At 50.4% G+C, this 20316-nt stretch overlaps 1 protein-coding gene across 3 annotated transcripts; it reads left to right on the top strand.

The window, feature by feature from the left end:
* Positions 1–124: 124 nt before the first annotated feature.
* Positions 125–19881, top strand: DPP9 (dipeptidyl peptidase 9). 3 transcript variants are annotated; one of them, XR_008973426.1, is made up of 22 exons: positions 125–231; positions 2219–2306; positions 5191–5444; positions 8084–8196; positions 9155–9328; positions 9551–9719; positions 9875–9988; positions 10270–10398; positions 10887–10948; positions 11486–11586; positions 12942–13119; positions 13504–13669; positions 13778–13857; positions 15316–15468; positions 15670–15805; positions 16105–16250; positions 16542–16688; positions 16834–16986; positions 17536–17678; positions 17990–18101; positions 18571–18977; positions 19262–19881. XR_008973426.1 is itself a non-coding variant. In XM_057418710.1 (22 exons), exons 2-22 carry the CDS (start codon positions 2251–2253, stop codon positions 18661–18663), a joined length of 2583 nt encoding a protein of 860 aa, XP_057274693.1. In that variant the 5' UTR covers positions 125–231; positions 2219–2250; the 3' UTR covers positions 18664–19881. The 3 variants fall into 3 exon arrangements, 2 of the variants coding, with proteins under 2 accessions (XP_057274693.1, XP_057274692.1); XM_057418710.1 differs by having other exon boundaries at positions 5191–5293; positions 5390–5444; positions 18571–19881; XM_057418709.1 differs by having other exon boundaries at positions 18571–19881.
* The last annotated feature ends 435 nt before the right edge of the window (positions 19882–20316 follow it).

Below are 20316 nucleotides of genomic sequence, written 5' to 3'. Positions count from 1 at the left end.
ACCGCGAGTTGGTGCTCCCCTCTCTCCGCGCGCTCCCGCCATCCCGCCCTGCGCGCTCCCGCCACTTCCGCCGCCGGGTGAAAGGTCCCGCTGTGGCAGGGCCGCCGCGCCCCCTCCCTGAGACCCCCGTCCCCTCCGGTCCCCAGCCCCGGGCCATGGAGCGGGACTGACGGAGCCGCCGCCGCCCCCCTCCTCCCGCCGGCCCCCAGGGGGAGGCCGCCGCGCCCCGCGGTGAGTGAGGAGGGCGCGGGGACCGGCGGGGAGGGGGGCTGTATTCTTACCCCCATGGGCTGTATTCCCCCTGTATCCCCCCCCCCATGGGCTGTATCCCCCCCCCCCCCCATTGGCTGTTTCCCCCCCCCCCATGGGCTGTATTCCCCCCCCCCCATGGGCTGTATTCCCCCCCCCCCCCATGGGCTGTATTCCCCCCCCCATGGGCTGTATTCCCCCCCCCATGGGCTGTATTCCCCCCCCCCCCCCATGGCTGTATTCCCCCCCCCCATGGGCTGTATCCCCCCCCCATGGGCTGTATTTCCCCCCCCCATAACTTGTATTCGTCCCCCGGGATGTGGGGGGCGGCCGCACCTCAGCATTACAGGGGGGTGTTCGCGCTTCCCCCTGTCCCCAGGGATGGGGGTACCCGGAGTTGGGGTGCCCCCCCCTCAGCCCGTGCTCTGCCCAGGTAGGGGGGGAGCTGCTGCTCCCCTTTCGGCACAGGCAGAGCCTTCCCCGGCAGTGAGGGGGGGGCCAGGGTGCTCCGTCCCTCGCCTCCTGCCAAGCCATGGCCCGGCCTTGCCCCTGCAGCGCGGGCAGGGGATGGCCATGGGCTGCGGGCGCCTTTGCCAAAGCTCGTCCCTCTGTGGAGCGATCCCCGCTGGTTTATTGCACCCTCCGTGCCTTTTGTTTTTGGAGAAAGGAGACCTGAAAAGCTCCCAGCCTTGCGAGGGCCGCCTCTGTAAGGGCTCCTCTAGGTGACTGTGTTGCTTTGGCTCTTCCTGAATGCAGCAGCAGGCCCCTCGGGGTCTGCTGACAAATGGCTATCATGATTCATGCGAGGTTCTGATCCTTTGTATCTGTTTTGTTCAGTTGCTTTTGCTCTGGGTTCAGCGTCAGAGGACGTTATTGTTCCTTTGCTGGGTGAAACGTGTGAGCTGTGGCGGGCGGGATGAGGGTAAGATGTTTCTCTGAATCATTAAAAGCACACAATAACTGAGACTGCAAGGGACCTCAGGAAGTCTCTGGTCCCAACCCCCTGCTCGAAGCAGGGTCAGCTCCGAGATCAGACCAGGTTACTCAGCATTCCTGAGCATCGCTTCTCTTGCCCTTTGTGCTGGCAGAGAAAATTGCCCTTAAATTACTGGATGCTGCTACTTCATTCCCTCTCTGTTCTCCTCTGCAGCCTCAGAGCTTCACTGCTGGGGCTTCTTTGTGATGTTTTGTCTCTCCTGATCCTCTGTGAGTGCAGTTGTGGTGGAGAAATGGCTGTTTGGTCAGAGCAGGGGCCTCCTCAAAGGCAGTGGCAGGTCTCGGGTGTGTCTGTGATTCAGAGCTCTCTTGAAGAGGAGACAAAGATCTTTGTACTTTTGTGTACTTGGGTAGAGAGGACGATAGTGATGGTGGGGCTTGCTTTTGCTCATGGAAAATGGGCTTGTGTGTGGAGCTGGGGCTCCTCTGTGGCCTCAGGCTGAGGCAGAGGGAAGCAGCAGCCTGGCTTGGAAGACAAATGTGGGGTTTATGTCCCAGGTGGGACTGTGACGCTGTTGGTACTGGGGCTGCTGACCCTCTGGCTGGCTCCTTATGGTGTCCTTTGTTTGACTCCTGCCTGTGCATGTATGGACCAGACCTCTGCTTTCTCAACTCTTTGTACTTGGAAATCCCGAGAATTCCAGGATTTGGGGAGGGGAATGAAAGGAAAGTTCAGCACTGAGGATGCTGAGGCTTTAATGAGTATTTTTTTAGGCAAGAAAGAGGCAGTCTGCAGTGCCCTGCATCGCGTTGTTCAGGTGAAGAAGTCTCTCAGCTCTCTGTGAGCCACTGATACCCAGCATGTGCTGGCAGAGCAGATCTGGACTGCGAGGTGCAAACCAAGGGGTTTGTTTGCACTTCCCTGCTCGGTTGGAAATGTGACCTGGGGAGAATGCTTTCTGCAGCTGTGTTCCCATGACAAGAGAAACTGCAGCTAAATGAAATCTGCTTTTTTTTCCCTCTTCCTTCCCAGTTTCCTGTCCTGCCCAGCTCGCTGAGTAGTTAATGCAGAAGATAAAGAGGGTTCGTCTGGAAAACGAGACTGCAGGAAGTTGGAGGAGGTATGTGTCCTGGTTACTCCCAGGGCCTTTACTGACCCTTAGGCTGTGTGGGACAGAGCAGTAATCACCTCTTGGAGTGAAGGAGTGTTCTGAAAAATCCCAAGTATCTCATTCTTCCCCGGGAGCTCGGGGTCAGGATCTGTGGGTCAGGAAGTGACTCAGGCAGGTAACTTGTGTCACTGACTTCCAGTTCCTGTGCTGATGGATGTCCCACCTGTACTTGCTTGTTGTCTTCAGACTCCCCCTGAAGCAGGGCTCAGGGGATGTACTCCTGCCCTGTCTAACGTGGCCAGGCAGGGTAGAAGAGGCATTAAAAAGACCTCCAAGAGAGAGCTGGATGCTTTTGGGAGTGGGGTTAGCAGCGCTTCTGCAGCAGCTCTGAATCATCTCAGTCAGTGCCTTGGCATGAGGACTGTAAAGGATCATGTTTTCTCCAGTGAGGTGTGGATCTCGGATATGCTATATTGACGTCAAAGTGTCAAGACCATCTAAGAGAGAGATGGTTAAAACTGGTGTCTTGATCCCACTCACCTTTGAACTATTTAATCCCTGAACTTACTCTGCAATTTCAGTTAGATGTTACTCCCTATACTTGTTTACTTCCATAGATAGTGTTGCCAAATACATCCTGTGCTTTGTCCAAGAGATGGCTGTGGTGATGGATGGAGCAATTGGATTTTCTTTTTACTCTCTATTGTGTCAGGACTGAAGTTTATGAGACTCCACCCCACAGGGTGTGATGGTGGCATTTCCCAGTGCTTTCACTGTTGGCTACTTTGCTTATTCCACTCTGTTGTAGTGTCAGAATCACCAGGATGAGAACAGTACCAAGCTAAAAGTTGTGGTGTTCCCTTCCCTAGTGAATCATAAACCCATGGCAATAGGGTTTGGAAGGGGCTGCAGCCTGCAGTTCACTGTGGGACAGTAAGCACTATTACATTTGTGGATTTCTTAAGCCCTTAAAGGTGCAGCTTTCCCCTGTGAAGAGTCAAGCTGGCTGAGTAAGGTGGTTTCACCACCTGGGTGAGAGTAACCCAAGGTCAGGCACCTCGAGCCAAAGGCAGATCATTTGAATTGACTGACTTGACTTGCAGTGGGGTTGGGTTGAGAGAACTGCAGCCAGTTCCTGGGCGTGTGTGGGCTTCCTGTCATGTGTTTCTCATAGGCAACACTTTTGCCTTCAGATGCGATCAGAGACGCTGTCATGGAGACCCTGGCTATAGACAGCAGAGGCCACAGCCACACTCACAGCTTTAGAACATCCCGTCACGTTCTCTTTTGTGGTTTTATTTGGGCTTCCTGCCTGGCTTTGATTGGGAAGTGCTCTTCTCTGTTTTCAGGATGTGGATTTACTGCTGGGCTGTAGGTACAGGGAGTACCTAGAGCTTCAGTTCAGGATCTTGTTCTTGTGGTGGTAATCACACATTTTGCACGATTTAGGGACTTAGCAGCTTGAAGACATGGTTTTAGTTCCAGCCCTTGTACCATGTGCCTGTAGTTTGAGGAAGTCCAGATGTGCTTTGGTTTAGGTTTGCTCATCTCCTGCCATAGTTTCATAAGATGTCAAACTAGGTGAGGGCTCCTTTTTAGAGAGTTTGGTAGAAGCTGCAAGCAAGGGGAATCCTTAGGGAACAGTTAGGGTAGAAAATGGGCAGAGGTGAGTGTTTTGTGGTGGTGCAAACAATAATCTTCCCCCTCTCCCCTGGTTCTCTTTGCTGGGAAAGAATTCACTGTGCACCTTCCTGAGGCCCAAGTCTTAATGTTTTTGCTTAACCCTGCAGTATGACAGCTGCATCCAAGAAGTCTTTCTCCTCTCAGAATGCAGGTCACTGTCCCAAATGACAGGCAGGATTCAAGAAACAGCTCATTTGAAAATGTAAATCTTGGGTCTGCTGAGGACAGGTCCTTTTTGGTGTAATGTTAGTCAGTGCTTTGCCACCTTGATGCTGTGTCAAAGGTAACAATTCTGTCCCCATGCAGCAGACTTCTCCAGCCTGATCTCTGCAGAAAACTGAACTCCTCCTGAGATGCTTTGCAGCAAGGTATCCCCAAAAAGAACTAAAATGTCCTCATGGAAGGATACCCAGCTTCCCAAATGGGCTGATACAAACTGGTTTCCCTAGTCCTAGGCTCACTCCTGCTTTGCAATAGATGACGTCATTGACCTTGGGCAAGTCTGTTGGCCCACCTCTCCTCAAATTAACATGTACTGTAGTTGTTGTGGAGGCGGTTTCTGGGAGACTCTCATTCAATAAGTGCCAGCTTGGAAATGCGTGAGGAATGCATGCCACATTTTCCAGGATACAGCCAGAGTCTGTTGCTGCTCCCTTCTTTCTGTTGGTTTCTTCCTGTTTTACTGTCTCCCCCGCTTCATTTCTGCCTGCAAGGGCTCTTCAGGTAAGTGAGGTGCTGTGCTTGGGCTTTAAACCTCTCTCTCAGCATTGAACAGGCTTTGCTTTAGGACGGGGAAGGGACTTCACTTCTGTGGTCTTCCAGAGCAGAAGTTTATGTGCCTTTACGATAGGTCATAGCTTTTATGACCCATCCATCCAAATTCCTGGGCTGGTTTTCCTTTGAGTCAAGCTGGTTGTTTTCTGCACCGGAATCTGCTGCTTGTATTTTCTCTAACAGCTTATTTCTAGAATCAGTCCTGGGAGAGCGAGTTTGCTGAGGTTAATACCTTCATTTACAGCACTTGACATGGGATGGGAAATGGACTTTTCCCTTCAATACATCGGTGTATGTTTAAAATGTAATCTTTGAGTGCAGAGAAGCCTGGGAGCTGTAGTTTAAGGCGTGCCTGTTCTCCTGAGCTTGATGCATGCTTAGGGCTTTCTTTGCTTGATTTTTAAGGCTTAATTCTCTCCCTCAACTCCTCCCTCAGTTTTTTATCTAGTTCTGAAGGGGAAGAGAAGATGACTGCAGTGGACACGCTATCAGACAGCTCTGAAGTGGTCGAGATGGAGGATGTGCCTTCCCAATTCCAGGTGCAAAAGCATTCTTGGGATGGGCTGCGTGACATTATTCACAGCAGCAGGAAGTATTCGGGCATGATAGTGAACAAAGCTCCCCATGATTTCCAGTTTGTCCGGAAAACAGAAGAGTCCAGCCCGCACTCTCATCGCCTCTATTACCTGGGTAAGCCAGTGTGAATGTCTGACAGGAGAGCTTCCAGTCAAAACGGGCAAGGAAAAGGCTGGGAAGTCTCTCCATTTATGAGATGGGAGAAGTGAGTTAAGCAGCATTGCCCTGGGTTTGCACGCTCGCTCTCTAGCAAAGCCTGGCACTGGGCAGATTGCTCTGCAGCCCCAGACAAGTGCTTTAACCACGCTGCTTAGTGACAGGGGGAAGTGTTTGTACCTCATGACAGTGTCAGTGCAGTGTCCTTTGGCAACCCAGGTGATGGAGCTGTTCCTCAAACTCGGAACTGTCTTGTGCCTCTGTAGCTTAGGAGAAATGGATTTACTTGGTTGATAAACCAGACTGACTTTCCAAGGAATTTGTTGTCAGTAAAGACTCTTATGTTGCAAGTTTTAGGTATTAATGCAAGGTGGTGGTGTCTCCCTGCTTTATTAAGTGCTGTGTAGGTAGAATGCTTTTAGGAGCAGAGGATTAAAAAAAAAGAGATTAGGTGGGAATGAACTGTTAATGGTATTCACAGGGAAATATCCTCTTCCTTACAGCAGGATTGAAAAGCAGCAGAATGCTGTGCTGTACAGGTCCCTCATTAGTTGGAGCCACATTGTAATTAGTGACAGAGTGGTTGGATTTTAGTAACTGGATAATTCTGTGGTTGGTAGCATGGGAAGCTTTATAGACTATAAAGAGTTTGTTATGCTCTGGGGCATGAGCTGATCCTTACTGGGCCAGTAAAGAAATTGCCTGATGTGCAACTCCACACAGCAACTGTTTCCTGAAGTGACCCTGCTTTGCTTTCTTCTGGTTTGAGTTGAGTGGAGGTCACTGTAGGACACAGGGTGCTGGGGTTGAGGGGCTGATTTGTTTTATCATTAAGCAGCTCCTGTGTGCCACTGACTTGATTTCTTCCTCATATATTCTTATGACACAAGTGCTACGATAAAGGGCAGTATGCAGAGTTAGCATATTTTTCTTGTCAAGTCTGAACAGTGAGGTTTGATTTAAAGCTGTGAATGTATTTCAAGGCCAAGTTGACTTTGATACAGTGTTTGATGTAGAGGACTAAAGAACTAAGGATCCAGGTTGCCTATTTAAAAGTATTTTCATGTTCTGTTGCATGAAATGGCAGCCAGAGCAGCTCCTGCTTGTTGGTGTTCAGCACAGGGGTGACTGTTACAGGAGCCAGAATCAGGAGTGAAGATGCACAAGTGTCTTTTCAGTGTTCTCTCCCTTAGGGAAATGTACAGGGCATAGAGCAGATTGACCCATCATTTAAGGGCAATATCTGCCAGGGTACTTCTTCTCAGGCATTCCTGACACAGGGTAAACCCTGATTCCTTCACCATAAGGAGCATCTTTTGAGCTGAATGCTCTTTGCTATTAAATCCTCAGACCCATTTCAGCAGTTTATGAGGGTTTAACATCAGAGTGCTGTTCCTGTCCCGACGTCAAATAACATGCCAAGGAGGAGGATGAAGACTCTCAAAGAACTTTACTGTAGGGGTTGAATACATTTCCTCACTTGGGAGCAAAACATAATGTCTTTTGGGGAGGCAGGCACTATTTTTCTTGTGAATGCTGATGGATTGTAGTCAGTGTGAGGTCGTTGTAGAAAGTAGGAACACAAGGAGAGAGGAGGTGCAGAGCACACTCACATGAGTGTCAGCTGTGTGGATATATAGTCATTTGTTCCTGTCTGCATTTTTTCTTCCTGCTTGGACATCTTAAATCATTCCTGGGCTGTCCCCATAGAATTTGATGTTGTATCATGGCAGATGCTGCTTATGTTAAACACCACATGCTCAGCACTTTGGTGGTTCTGTCTCTGAGGATTACATGCTCACATATTGCTTTGCTTCTTGAGGACTTATTAATATTTCAGGTTTAATTTTCAGTAACTGGAGTGCTGGGTTAACTGGCTTCAGAATCTTTCTGTTCTGCCCAGAGTGTGTGCAGAGTAGACAATATCAGGGCCCATTTACCTGTGCAGCATTCTGATCTAGGCACTAGTCTCTGCAGCATATGTAGAGGGCAAGTTCATGGTCTTTGATTTTGTTAGAGCTGCCAGAATCATGTGTGAGGGTGGTTTATTTTTCGTGGTGGTTTTGGAAGCTGGAGGGTGGCCAGTAGCTTGTTTGATAACCACAGTCAAAGGCTTATGTAAAATGACAAAGTCTCTTGACTGGATGAAAGAGTAGTGTACTGTTTCACATGTGAATGGGCTCTCTGGAGCTTCCCAGCTTTTCCTTCCCCTCGCAGGCTGCTGCCTTGGCCTCAGTGAGGTTCCTGTAGCCAGTTTCTGGCTGGGAAATGTGGAGAGTAATGTTGAGTCACCCACCCAGGGAGTGGCTTTCTTAGAGTGGATCGAGGGCATGGCTTGAACCGTCCACGGTGCGGGAGGTTGGATGTAACCAGTTGTGAAGAGGTTGGCTGCTGTGAAATCTTTCTTAGGGAGATTTACAAGTAAATAAATATCTAAAGAATTTAGAGATTATTCTGTGATTGAACTGAGAGCTGCTGGGAAAGCCTCTGGACAGCCCCAAGCCCTCTATTAACACTTTCCTTTTCAATTTGCTCTTGGTCCTCTTTGTCCTGGCTAACTAATCTTAAGTAGGATGACGCTTTTGTCCTCCCAATAGGAATGCCATATGGTAGCCGAGAGAATTCCCTTCTTTATTCAGAGATTCCCAAAAAGGTACGGAAAGAGGCCTTGCTTCTCTTGTCATGGAAACAGATGCTGGATCACTTTCAGGTAAGCTGAAGTGCGAAGAGCTTGGGCTGAGGGTGATGTTGTGGGCTGGTGTGGTGGGTACAGTAAACAGTGAAGATCATAATGTGGCAGAGTATAACACACGGGGAATAACAGTGGTGGGAATGTTGTATCAGGAATCGCTTTGCTTCCTAATACAAGATGGTCACTTGTGTGTGCAGTGAAGCAGCAGTGAAACAGCAGCTGATGTGGCAAGCAAAGGGCTGACCCAGCAGAGAGGACTCTGTAAAGTAGCGCGTAGCCTGCCTCAGATTACAAGCTATCAGCACAGTGCACCTTTCTTCTGGGTGTCTTGGCTGGGCTCTTGCTGTGCTCATTGCTGTGCTCAGTGGAATGCCTGCCTGTCATCTCTCCTGCTTTTAAGGAAGTTAAGAAAGTGGAATTTCCACTGCTGCTTCTGCCCTACACGCTTGTAAGCAAACCAGAAAGGGGGTGAATTTTCCCCTCCCTGATACCAGTATCCTAATGCCCTTTGTCACTCACAGCATTGATGAAGAAGAGGGGGAGGGTATTGGTCTTCCTTCCCTACTAAAAGGGTTCCTGGTGGAAAAGAATGTAGCTGTCGTGACCCCATGTGGATCACTAGTTCTCCTCAGGGTAATTCAAGATCCCCAGAAGAGCTTTTGTTTGCAGTGTCTGACATGGAAACTGTTTGTGAAGGCTGGAGATAATGTCATTAAGTTAATTGTAACATCTGATTTGCATAAGCAGAGCAAGTGCAGCTCTCCTCAGCTCATGCTCAAGTGCCAACTGCAGAAGGGACACGTTCACAAGTCACCTCTCCTGTAGAGGGAACTTCGGGGCGTGCTGGCTGGTTTGGGCTGGGATGTTGTGTTTTGGGCACTCACAGACTCACTGGTGCCAGGCTTGGAGCATCCCTGGTCTGTGAAAGTGTCTCTCCTTGCAGATGCTTTGAGATTTTCCTTTCCTTCAATACCAGGCAACCCCTCATCATGGGATGTATTCTAGAGAAGAGGAACTCTTGAGGGAGCGCAAGAGGCTCGGTGTCTTCGGTATAACGTCTTACGATTTCCACAGTGAGAGTGGCCTATTCCTCTTCCAGGCCAGCAACAGCCTCTTTCATTGTCGAGATGGGGGCAAGAATGGCTTCATGGTGAGTCTGATAGTGATTCTTATGAATATCACCTGAAATAGACTTAATGGTTTTGTTTGGAGATGGCTGCACATCTGCATCTGTTTGGTGATGGTCAGTTATCTTGTCAGGGTTGTGTTTGCCATCATTTCATGTGCTGTATTGTTTCTGTGGTCTAGGCCTTTTAAACATGACAATGGAAGCTGTTTTGGTACAGAGCTCTTTGTGTGCCTCTTGCTGTAGGTGTCTCCAATGAAGCCTCTGGAAATCAAGACTCAGTGCACAGGACCACGAATGGATCCCAAGATCTGCCCTGCTGACCCTGCCTTCTTCTCATTCATTAATAACAACGACCTGTGGATAGCAAATATTGAGACAGGAGAGGAGAAGCGAATGACATATTGCCATAAAGGTAACTGGTGCTCCTTGCCAGATTGGAAAGGAAATTCCTTCTGACAGATCTGGGCTAGAAGGGCTCATGTTTTCATGGCTTATTACAAGTGCCTCCTTCTGGATCAGCTTTTGCCAAGGAGATATAAATGCAGTCTCATCTTTGTTCCTCTCCAGGCTTATCCAATGTTCTTGATGACCCCAAGTCTGCTGGTGTAGCCACTTTTGTCATTCAGGAGGAGTTTGATCGCTTCACGGGCTATTGGTGGTGTCCCACAGCTTCCACAGAAGGTCAGTCACTGTTCTTCTTGTCAAAGTCTGACACTACCTGCTGCCAGCCCTGCTATGAATGATTCCTTGAGCAAGATTTCCCCCTTGGCCTGTGTTTGCTCTGTTTCTGAAGGACCAGAACACTGGGGGAATAGAACCGTGCTCTGAGGAGTATTTGCAGGTGGTCACTAGGGGCTGTGGCTATACAGGAGATGCACACTCTGCACCAGAGTATTGCTGCAGTGCTCCAGGCAAGCCTGAGGCAGCTGGAAAACTGTAGCAAACGATGCTGTCTGTCCTAGGTTCAGAGGATTTAAAAACACTGAGGATCTTGTATGAGGAAGTGGATGAGTCAGAGGTGGAGATAATTCATGTTCCTTCACCTGCCTTGGAGGAGAGAAAAACCGACTCCTATCGGTACCCCAGGACAGGTAAGTGAAGTACCATGGGGCTGCTAATGCAGCTCTTGACTCCTGCTGGCAGCAGCAGTGGAATCTGTGCTGTAAACTTTGCATGATTAATCTGGGTACTTACTAGAATGTAGAAGCTGTGAATATCAAGGCCTAATTGGGTCTCTGAGCCCAGAATCTACTGCAAGAAAGGAATGGGATTTCAAGTTGAGCTTACATGAAAGGATTGCTGAGAAAATGGAGTCTGTCTGGTGGCATATTGTGGAATACATTTTGAATCCTGTCTTTCCGTTCCCTTCTGAGAACATACAGCAACTAGACAAGGCAAAAGCAAACTTTTCCCATACCCAGAATGACTCTGGTGATTACAGCGGGGTTTGCTCACATCCATAATTTGGTATTTGTACATTCACACACAGCCATTTCAGTAGGAGCGAGGTTGGTTCTTCTCTAGAAGCTGTATGGAGTGTTCAAGTTGGTCATTTTGGTATTCCTTCACTTCTCTGCAGGCAGCAAAAACCCCAAGATTACATTAAAACTGGCAGAATTCAAGACAGACAGCAAGGGGAAGGTAAGTGCTAACAACTCAGAATGGGACGTTACACAGGAGGGTTGACAGCTTCTGGAGCTCCCAAGAGTTAAGGTCACTAAGAAGCCCTAGATAGTGTTAGTGGTTGTTTTCACCCTCTTGTAACACCTGGTTCTCTCGTGTGTTTATCCAAGAAAGAGAAGAACTTGGAAATGCTGGGAAGGATTGTGCTGGCAGAGCAGCTGGGAGAGGGGAGGGAAGCGAGAGGTAGGGCTAGCCTGGGGTATAGCACGCTGTCAATAGCAGAGCAGGAGGGTTGAAGCCCACTCTCATCCTGGGCTTCAGTCCCTGGCTGTAGCCATTTCTGTGGCTGAATGCCAAAATCATTTTGCTTTGAAGTTTGTTTTTTCCCTTCTCTTCCTGCTGTTTGCAGAAGGGCTTTTGCTTCTTCTGGCCTGACCCTTTGCTGATGCCAGTAGTTAAACTTCCTTATTCTCCTGTTTCACTGAGCTTCCATAGGAGGAGGTGAGGAGGCCTGGTAGCACTCTGATTTGATATTGGACCTTCCTTTTGCTGCAGATCCTGTGTGCTCAGGACAAGGAGCTGGTGCAACCATTTGCTGTGTTGTTTCCCACTGTGGAGTACATTGCCCGTGCCGGATGGACCCGAGATGGCAAATAGTACATAAGTTTTTCTTCCAAATCAATGCTCCCAAGGGCTGAACTATTGCAGGCCCTCGATATGCTCTCGATTGTGGTCAAAACCTGGTTTTAAAGCCATGAGTGCCAGAAATGGCACATGAGTATTTGGCTTCTTCACTTTTAAATCATCCTAAAAGTAGCATCCAGTGTAGACCGGAGTGACAAGCTGTGGGGTTTAAGTCACAACCACAGATTTAAATGACATTGATGTATTAAGCAGGCAGTCTTAGGGAATTCCTTTGAGTTGGAGCTATTTAACACAAGTGCAGTCTGCTTCCTGCTGCAAATGAGAATGTACTGAAGCCGGTTTAGCATTCTTCATTGGTCCAGTTTGTGATCCATGCCAAATGTGCTAGGGGAAGGTGGGCAGGTTGCATGGTGCCAAGTCCTTCATGCAGTGGGGAAAGGCTGCCCTGGAACGGGTGTGCTCCCATAGCTTGCTAGATTTTAAAGGTCTTAATTTTTCCCCTAAAAAGCTTGCGTGAGTGTTACCTGGTTTGTGTGCACATCGAGTTAAGGTGATTTCACTGTCTTTGAAGACTGTGTTCTCTAAGTCATTAATTTTCTGCTCTGGAAGTGAAATTCATTGAGCTTTACAGAAGGTAATCCCATTGGTGATTCTTCTGTTCTGCACCGGAGCTTACCTAAATGTGCTGAATCTATGAGTTCAGGAAACCCACAGTCACTGAGATGCTAGGGGAGAACTGGCTCTTTTCAAAGTCTGTCTTAATGATGAAACTTCCCTTGATGCACTTCCAGGCCTTGGGGTAGGCGCACTATGCAGCGGTGGCTTGCCATCTGTCATGTTGAGAGGCCTGCAGTGCAGCACCACTTCAAATGACTCTCCTTGGAGAGGAACAAGGCTGAGACTGAAGCGACTCCTTCACTTGGCAGTTGTCTTAGGTCTGTGCCTTTCCCTGCTAGTGCAGTGTGCGATGAGGAAGCAAATGGATCGCTTTAAGAGTGATCACTTCAGCTCATCAGGAGCTTGCTAGAAAACAAACAGTGCTTCCTGATGGAGGGGCTGTCCAAGGAAGAGTTATGTTCTGGAGACAGGGTTCTGTTAACAGTGCTCCCTTGGAAGAGACACTCTGGCAGATCTGTCAGACACCTCGTCTGAGCGAGCCCCCTGTGAAATACCAGAGCTGTCTGGCAATACGTGTGTGTTGGCAAAGCTTCCAGGGGATTAGAAAGCAGCAATGATGAGAAAAGCTTTGCATTGAGATGCCTGAATCCTTTCTGCCAGCGGGGGGGAAAAGGGTTGCATGTTCTGAGTGTTAGAAAGGGACAGCTACATTGCAGTACTGACATTCACCTCTAACTTCTTTCCCCAGTGCTTGGGCTATGTTCCTAGACAGACCTCAGCAGCGGCTGCAGCTAATCCTTTTGCCTCCAGCACTCTTTATTCCAGTCCCAGAAAACGAGGAACAGCGTGCTGAATTTGCCAAAACTGTGCCAGAAAATGTCCAGCCATTTGTGATCTATGAAGAAACCACTGATGTGTGGATAAATGTAAGGGGCTCGGGGCTGGGAGGAGAACACAGGCTGCCTCTTCTTCCCACACAGTTAAGCATCACGGTACTGAAGTGATAAAGGGGCCTGAAGTTCACACCAGGGTGTTGGAATAGCAGCCACTTAGCGGGACTCTCATAGGTGAAATGTCCAGCTTGGTCATGATGGTAGCAATGGAAAGCCCAGAGCATGTGGTTTTCTGTGTGGGTCCAGAGCTTCTTTGTGGGAACAGGAAAGTAGGGAATGGCTTTTTTCCATTCACCTGGGAAATTTCCTCCCCCTCTCCTTTCCTTTGGAAGCCCGGTAGTTGAGCACCGCCTCCCTTGGCTTTGGCTCTGCTGTCTCCATACCAATCACTCATCAGTCTCTTGCCTTGTGGGACAGGTTCATGATATCTTCTACCCTTTCATCCAACCGGAGGGAGAGGAGGAAGAACTCTGCTTTATCCGAGCCAACGAATGCAAAACAGGTTTCTGCCACCTGTACAGAGTCACAGCGGTTCTGAAGCAGGGCAGCTATGACTGGGTGCAGCCATACGTCCATAGCGAGGGTAAGAGCTGCACCTTGTTGGCGTTTCAGCTTCGGGTGCTCCCTCTCTGGTTTGCTCGTGTTGCCTTTTGGAGAAGGCAGGGACTGATTCTCCTCTCCTTTCTTCCAGATGATTTCAAATGTCCCATCAAAGAGGAGGTCGCGCTGACTGGTGGGGAATGGGAGGTGTTGGCGAGGCATGGATCGAAGGTAGTGGTCACTTTTGTTCTCTCTTGCAGTGTTACAGCTCTGCATTGTCTGCCCACAGGCCTGGCCTATGCCCTCTGTTACACCTGGGACCAGCTAAAACTAAGCTTCATTTTGTTTCTCTTTTTATGGCTGCCTGTGCTTTCCCCACAAGGGCTGTAGTCCAGTGCACATTGAACTCATTGCCTTTTTAATCAGCCTTCACATTGCTCCTTAGGTAAACCCCATGAGTGAATCAGGCCATAAAAAAGGACATAAGTCTGAGGTTCAAGAGCAGCAAAGAACTGTTTGATGGAGAAGCTTGGGCTTGCTCCCTTTGCTGAAGCATTTTAACCCCCATGAGTACTTGTGAGTTGGAAGGATGTCCTAGTGCCTGGTCTCCAGCTGATCCCTCAGTGGAGCCTGTAGGAAGAAGGCAGCTGGGGAGTAGAAAGCAATTTAGAATATGGAGAAACTGGATCTCTTCTTGCTTGCAGAACAGCCAGCAATGAATTGGTGTTAATCTTGTAGAAACAGAGCTCTACTTCTGCTTCAGGAATTGAGTCTGATCTTTAATGCTCCCGGGTGATTCCTGTCCAGATAAAGACCTTGTCTGGTCATTGCCAATTAATCTGGATTTTCACTTTCTGCTTTTAAAAGGCCTCCAGCTCCATGTGTTTGGTGTCTGCTGCTTTTCCTCAATCTGCAATTAACCTGCTGTCCCTCCCCGTGTGGCTTCTCACTGTACATGCTGTTGATTTTGGCCTGCATGTCTTATGGCTAAAATTGTGTTAGCAGCAATTATTTGGATGCATCTGTTGCTCCGCAGGGCTCTGCCTGCTTTTCCTGCCCAACTGAGTTCCCTTTGCTGTTCACAGTGGTCTTCAAACTGTGGGTTAGTCAGAAATAGCATTTGGGCTTCAGCATTTGGAACCTGGAGGGTGGAAAACAGCTCAGTTGGTGTTGCTGGATCAATGCAGTGTTTAAAAGCTGTAGTCTCTGTTCCTGGCTGGCCGGGGGTGTTCAGAAGCAGCTTTATCTGGACATTAAAACCATGCTTGAATTTGGCTTGATGTTTGGTGCTGTTAGAGCTGTTGGACCAATCCTTCCACAGATGGGAATTTGCTATGATGATGGCTGGAAAAAATACACGTCTACCCTTACAATCCAGAGATATTTAAGCACAGAATCTACCTGATTTCACCTAGGACAGAGCCCAACTCTTGGTGCTTATTAGTAAGCAAATGCTTGGAGTGTGTTAGAAAAGCTGAGTGGCTGCTTTTTGTTACTTTGCTGGACTGTGCACACTTCTCTATGGGTGCTGGGAACGTGTTCTCTAGCCTGTCACTCCAACAGGCATTGTGCATGGTCCCTAATGCCAGGAGCAGTCTGTCATGGTCTATTTCTGTTTTAAGCTGCCAGGGGACAGACTGTTTGAACTGGCAGAGGAGCAGTTCCTTGTCATCCTTCTCTTCTCCATAGATCTGGGTCAATGAGACCACGAAGCTGGTGTATTTCCAAGGCACAAAGGACACCCCGTTGGAGCACCACCTCTACGTCGTCAGCTACGAGTCTCCTGGAGAGATCGTGCGACTCACAACTCCAGGCTTCTCCCACAGCTGCTCAATGAGCCAGGTCTGTTGTTTCTTAGACCCAAGATGCCCTCATCTCCTGACTGACAGGGCTCCTAACTAGGGACGGTGATGAATCGTGACCAGTAGCGAGTCCTGAGGGCTTCTTTGTCTTGGTTGCTTGAGATGTGGGAGCTCTTGTCTGAGCTGAGATGTGGGAAATGAAAGACCTTCTTCCCCTAACTCTCCTCTCTCCCATCTGCAGAACTTTGACATGTTCATCAGCCACTACAGCAGCGTGAGCAGTCCACCTTGTGTGCACGTCTACAAGCTCAGCGGCCCCGATGATGACCCGCTCCACAAGCAGCCCAAGTTTTGGGCTAGCATGATGGAGGCAGCCAGTAAGTTCTGGAGATCATGATTATGTCTGTGTGAGTCATCCTTAACCTTCCACATTTGCTGTTGTGGTATAGAGAATACCCAGCTGATGATGTTTTCTTGTGTGATCCCTTCACTGTCTATGGCCTGGTGCCCTATGCAGGCAGTTAGAGGCTGCGTGCTTCCCAGTGAGAGGCTTCTCTGCTGTGGTTTGGTGTTGAAAGAGCCCCGACTAAGTCAAGTTTGAACAGAAGGAGCTTGTCTGGGAGGCAGAGCTTGCTGCCAGTTACTGCACTGCCAGTGTCTGACCTTCCTTCTGCAGGTTGCCCCCCAGATTACATCCCACCTGAGATCTTCCACTTCCGCACCCACTCAGATGTTGAGCTCTATGGGATGGTCTACAAACCTCACGATGTCCAGCCTGGGAAGAAGCATCCCACAGTGCTCTTTGTGTACGGAGGCCCTCAGGTAAGAATCCACTGCTGGTGTCAGGCATGGGATTGCTGCCCAGGGCAGAGCTCTGTGTAGCTTGGTCATGCACTAAGACTTACACTTTGGCTAGCGATGAGCACTGGAGCTCTGCTCTGACCTCTGCTTCAAACCTCAGATGGTTTTAACAGCATGTAGTGTGATTTGCGTGGCTCTGATAGCTCCATCAGTGGCTGCCCGCTGGCTCGGGATCCTACCCAGTGGGACAGGAGAGGAAGGGGCTGGAAGGCAGCTGCTCAGCTCTCATGCTTTGCTTCTCTCCTCGTGCAGGTGCAGCTTGTGAATAATTCCTTCAAAGGAATCAAGTACCTGCGGCTGAACACGCTGGCGTCCCTGGGCTACGCTGTGGTCGTGATCGATGGAAGGGGATCGTGCCAGCGAGGACTCAAGTTTGAGGGGGCCCTGAAAAACCAAATGGTAACGATCTGCTTGCGTCGGTGCCTCTGCTCATTGCTCTTCCTAAGCTTGCACTTTGCCTGTGTGAGCGTTGCTCTTGTCCTTTCTGTCTGGAGCTTCTAGATGTAGAAAGCCACTAACTTGAGCTGCTTCTGTTGCCTTTTAGGGTCAGGTGGAGATAGAGGACCAGGTGGAAGGTTTACATTATGTAGCAGAGAAATACGGGTTCATCGACCTGAGTCGGGTGGCCATCCATGGCTGGTCCTACGGGGGCTTCCTCTCCCTCATGGGGCTTATCTGTAAACCCAATGTCTTCAAGGTGAGTCTGGGCGTGGGGCTGTTATCCTGGGACACTTGGTTCCCTCAGCTTCTGTCACTCTTGGCATCTGGAATTGGGTTTTTTGCTTGATGCTTCTGCCAGAGGTGAACATGTCCCTCAGTCCTGCCCGCCCCTAGCTCCTGGCAGCAGCCCTGCGTTCTGCTTACAGGTTATACCTGTCTGACACTGGGGTGCTGTTATACCCCAGCGGCTGCTCAGGGTGGATTTAGCCTAGCATTCAATGACATAATTGATGTGCTGTTCCTAATCCCTTCCCAAGTCCCCAGCAGTGTTTCTGGATCATTCCACAAGTCCCCCTAGAAAAGGGGAAGCCTTTAGTGCGCAGGAATTTACCGCATTGTGACTCTTAAGAGGAACAGCAGGGGGAGGAATCTGGGTTTTATGTGGGTTTGCTGAAGAGCCACCCTGGTCTGAGTGACGGAACAGAGCAGAACCTGGTTTTCCTTCCCCTTCAGGAAAACAGGGAACGCTTGACCTCTTTAGCACTTGATAATTGAGGCTGTCTCCTGCCCCCCATTTGTTTGACAGATTGCTATAGCAGGTGCTCCTGTCACAGTTTGGATGGCCTATGACACGGGCTACACTGAGCGGTACATGGATATCCCAGAAAACAACCAGCAAGGTTATGAGGCTGGCTCTGTGGCATTACACGTAGAAAAGCTTCCCAACGAGTGAGTACCATGGGCTTGAGTGATCTGCTCCAAACCTGCTCCCAGCTCCACTTGTATCTCTGTTGAATCCTAAAAGGATGGATGGATTCTCATCCCGATCTGTTTCAACTCCTGGTTGGTCGCTGCCTTCTGCAGCAAGCTGGGGCATTGCACCTCCTTTGCCAGGGATGGGTTGAGGGCCATATCTGGGGCCTTATTCTACTGCCTGCCTGGCTGTTGCTGGTTTGGCTTGCCAGCTGGCAGCTCTTTGCTTAGACCCTCTGCAGAGCTTTTTATGTGGCTTCACATCCTTTCTCTGATCCCGTCCCCAGGCCAAATCGTTTGCTGATCCTCCATGGCTTTTTGGATGAGAATGTGCACTTTTTTCATACCAACTTCCTGGTATCACAGCTAATCCGGGCTGGAAAACCTTACCAGCTGCAGGTAGGAGGAACAAGAGAGAAGTGGGAAGGTCCCTTAAGGCTGGAAAGAGGAAAACGTTTCTGCCGTGTGTTCTGGGGGCGGGTGAAGGTGGAGGCAGCCGCTTCCACGTCTTGTTGCGGTGTAGGTGCCAAGTTTGACTCCAAGAGGTGGCCGGGAGGTGGCACTGTGGCTGTTCCGTCCCTGGCACATGTGCCCTGTGTCTGAGAGCATGCACAGGCAGGGCTGCTGCCCTCAGGCCTGGAACTTTCCTTCTCTGTTGAACTCTCTCGCTGTCTGGGTTGGCTGGTGGCAACAGAGGTGCCAGCCTGCCCCAGCAGAGCAGGGCAGTGCGGGAGGGGGCTGGTGCTCTCACCCTTCCCTTTGTGCCCACCAGAGACTGGCTGGAGGGAGAAGGGCCGATGTGAGGGGGAATGTGCGTGCTGCAGGAGCTGCTGCTGGCTAACCACCCGCTCTCTCTGCTCCTGCACAGATCTACCCCAACGAGAGACACAGTATTCGGTGCCCCGAGTCAGGGGAGCACTATGAAATCACGCTGCTGCACTTTCTACAGGAATACCTCTGAGAGCACAAGCCTCTGCAAGCTGGACACTGAGAGCTCCCCCTCCCCTGCGCCGCCGCCTCCCTCCGCAGCCATCACCCAGAGCACACATGGCTGAGTGCCCACCTGGGCTGGGTGTCCCCCCGAGCCAGGGGGGAGGCTGGAGGGCACCTTCCCTTTGGACAGTGCCACCTTCTCTCACTTCCCAAGCTGGAGGTCTGCCCCTGCTCGGCTGCTCATCCTCTTCCTCTCCTCCAGCCTGGCTGTTCATGCTTTTTTTGCTGCTACTCCCTCTCTCCTGGGAAGCAATGGACAGTGGTCTGTCTCCCGAGGCTGAGGTTTGTGCCCATCTTTCTCTTCCCCCATCCTTTTCCCCGTCCCACTGCACCTCTGCAGTCCCCATACTCCTACCTGCAAGAACTCAGTGCCTGTGTTGGAAACGGAAGAGCTGAATCAGCAAGCTCCCTTAAGCCAGGAGCGGGAGGAGGGAAGAGAGAGCTACCTGTTGTTAAGCCCCAGGGGAGCTGATCACTGCTGCTGTGTCCTGGCCCAGCGTGGAGCCCTGGGCTGTGGCGGGAGCTCGACAGAAGCATGGCAACACTAAGTCTTTTCTATTTTGCAGTGGAATTTTGCAGAGCAGATGGAGGAAGTGGCTGGGGTCGGTAACAGCGTCCTCCGATACCTTTCTCTAATGGCCGCTCCCAAGCAGAGTTGTGCCAACAGGCAGCTGAAGCAGCTGGCTCCCAGCACAGATCATCCCTGCGGAGCTCGCAGCAGCACTTGGGTGTTTTGCAACACAAGATGGATGATATTTATGCAAACCCCTCCTCCCCCCATTCTCTGTGCTGCCTCTTGGGCCCACCGTCCCCGACACCCCGAGCTTTCAGATGTGCACTGAAATTGGCTGTGCTTCAGTTCTCTGCGGGTCAGTGACTGGTCCCCTTTGCCCATCTCCTCAGCAAACGCTCTCTTCTGGTTTCTGTTGTACCTGCTCCACAGGAACTGCCGTTCTGGGGAGGGGGGATTGAGCAATCGCACCTCAGGGGAGCACGTCCCCCCCTCAAGCCAAGGGTTCTGCCAGGGGGCAAAAGGATAACCACACAAAACCCACCCAAATGAACCACGTTGACTTGCCCTGGAGTATTTTAAGTGCGTATTATGAAAAGAAAATATTTTTATGGATTCTTATTCTTTTATAATTATGAGTGTAAGATGTAGCGACTCATTAAACTATTGCAAAGATTCCTGCTGGCGCTCCGGGCCTGCCTCTGGGGCGCAGGAGCGGGCGCGCGAGGAGACGGAGCCGCCTCCCCATAGGCAGAGCTGGGTCTGTGGGGAAAGCAAAGAGCTCTGTTCGGTGCCTGCACCGAGCAGCGCAGGGCCTCGTAAATGCCTGGGGGGCAGCAGGATCCAGGCAATGGAAGCTGCAGGGTGGAGGGTTGGGAATCCTGGGCTGTGCGACCTTGGGCTGACACCAGCCCTGGGTACCTGCGGTGACTTGCGGGGATGGAGCTGATCCCGCACTTGGAGCTGCCTCGTGCTCATCCTCCCTGCAGCCCGAAGCTCACAAGCCCTGGCCTGGCCGCCCCTTTCTGCTATGGGAATCAGCAGTGATGAATCCACCCTGCCGTGCCCTGAGGGGGCGAGCTGGAGGCTTCTGCTCCGAACGCCAAGTGT

The sequence above is a fragment of the Pezoporus wallicus genome, unplaced genomic scaffold (assembly GCF_028554395.1).
Source record: "Pezoporus wallicus isolate ANWC-B61680 ecotype Strahan unplaced genomic scaffold, APGP_CSIRO_Pwel_v1 contig_14027, whole genome shotgun sequence".
Classification (NCBI taxonomy): Eukaryota; Metazoa; Chordata; class Aves; order Psittaciformes; family Psittacidae; genus Pezoporus; species Pezoporus wallicus.
This window is presented reverse-complemented; position numbering and strand designations above follow the sequence as displayed.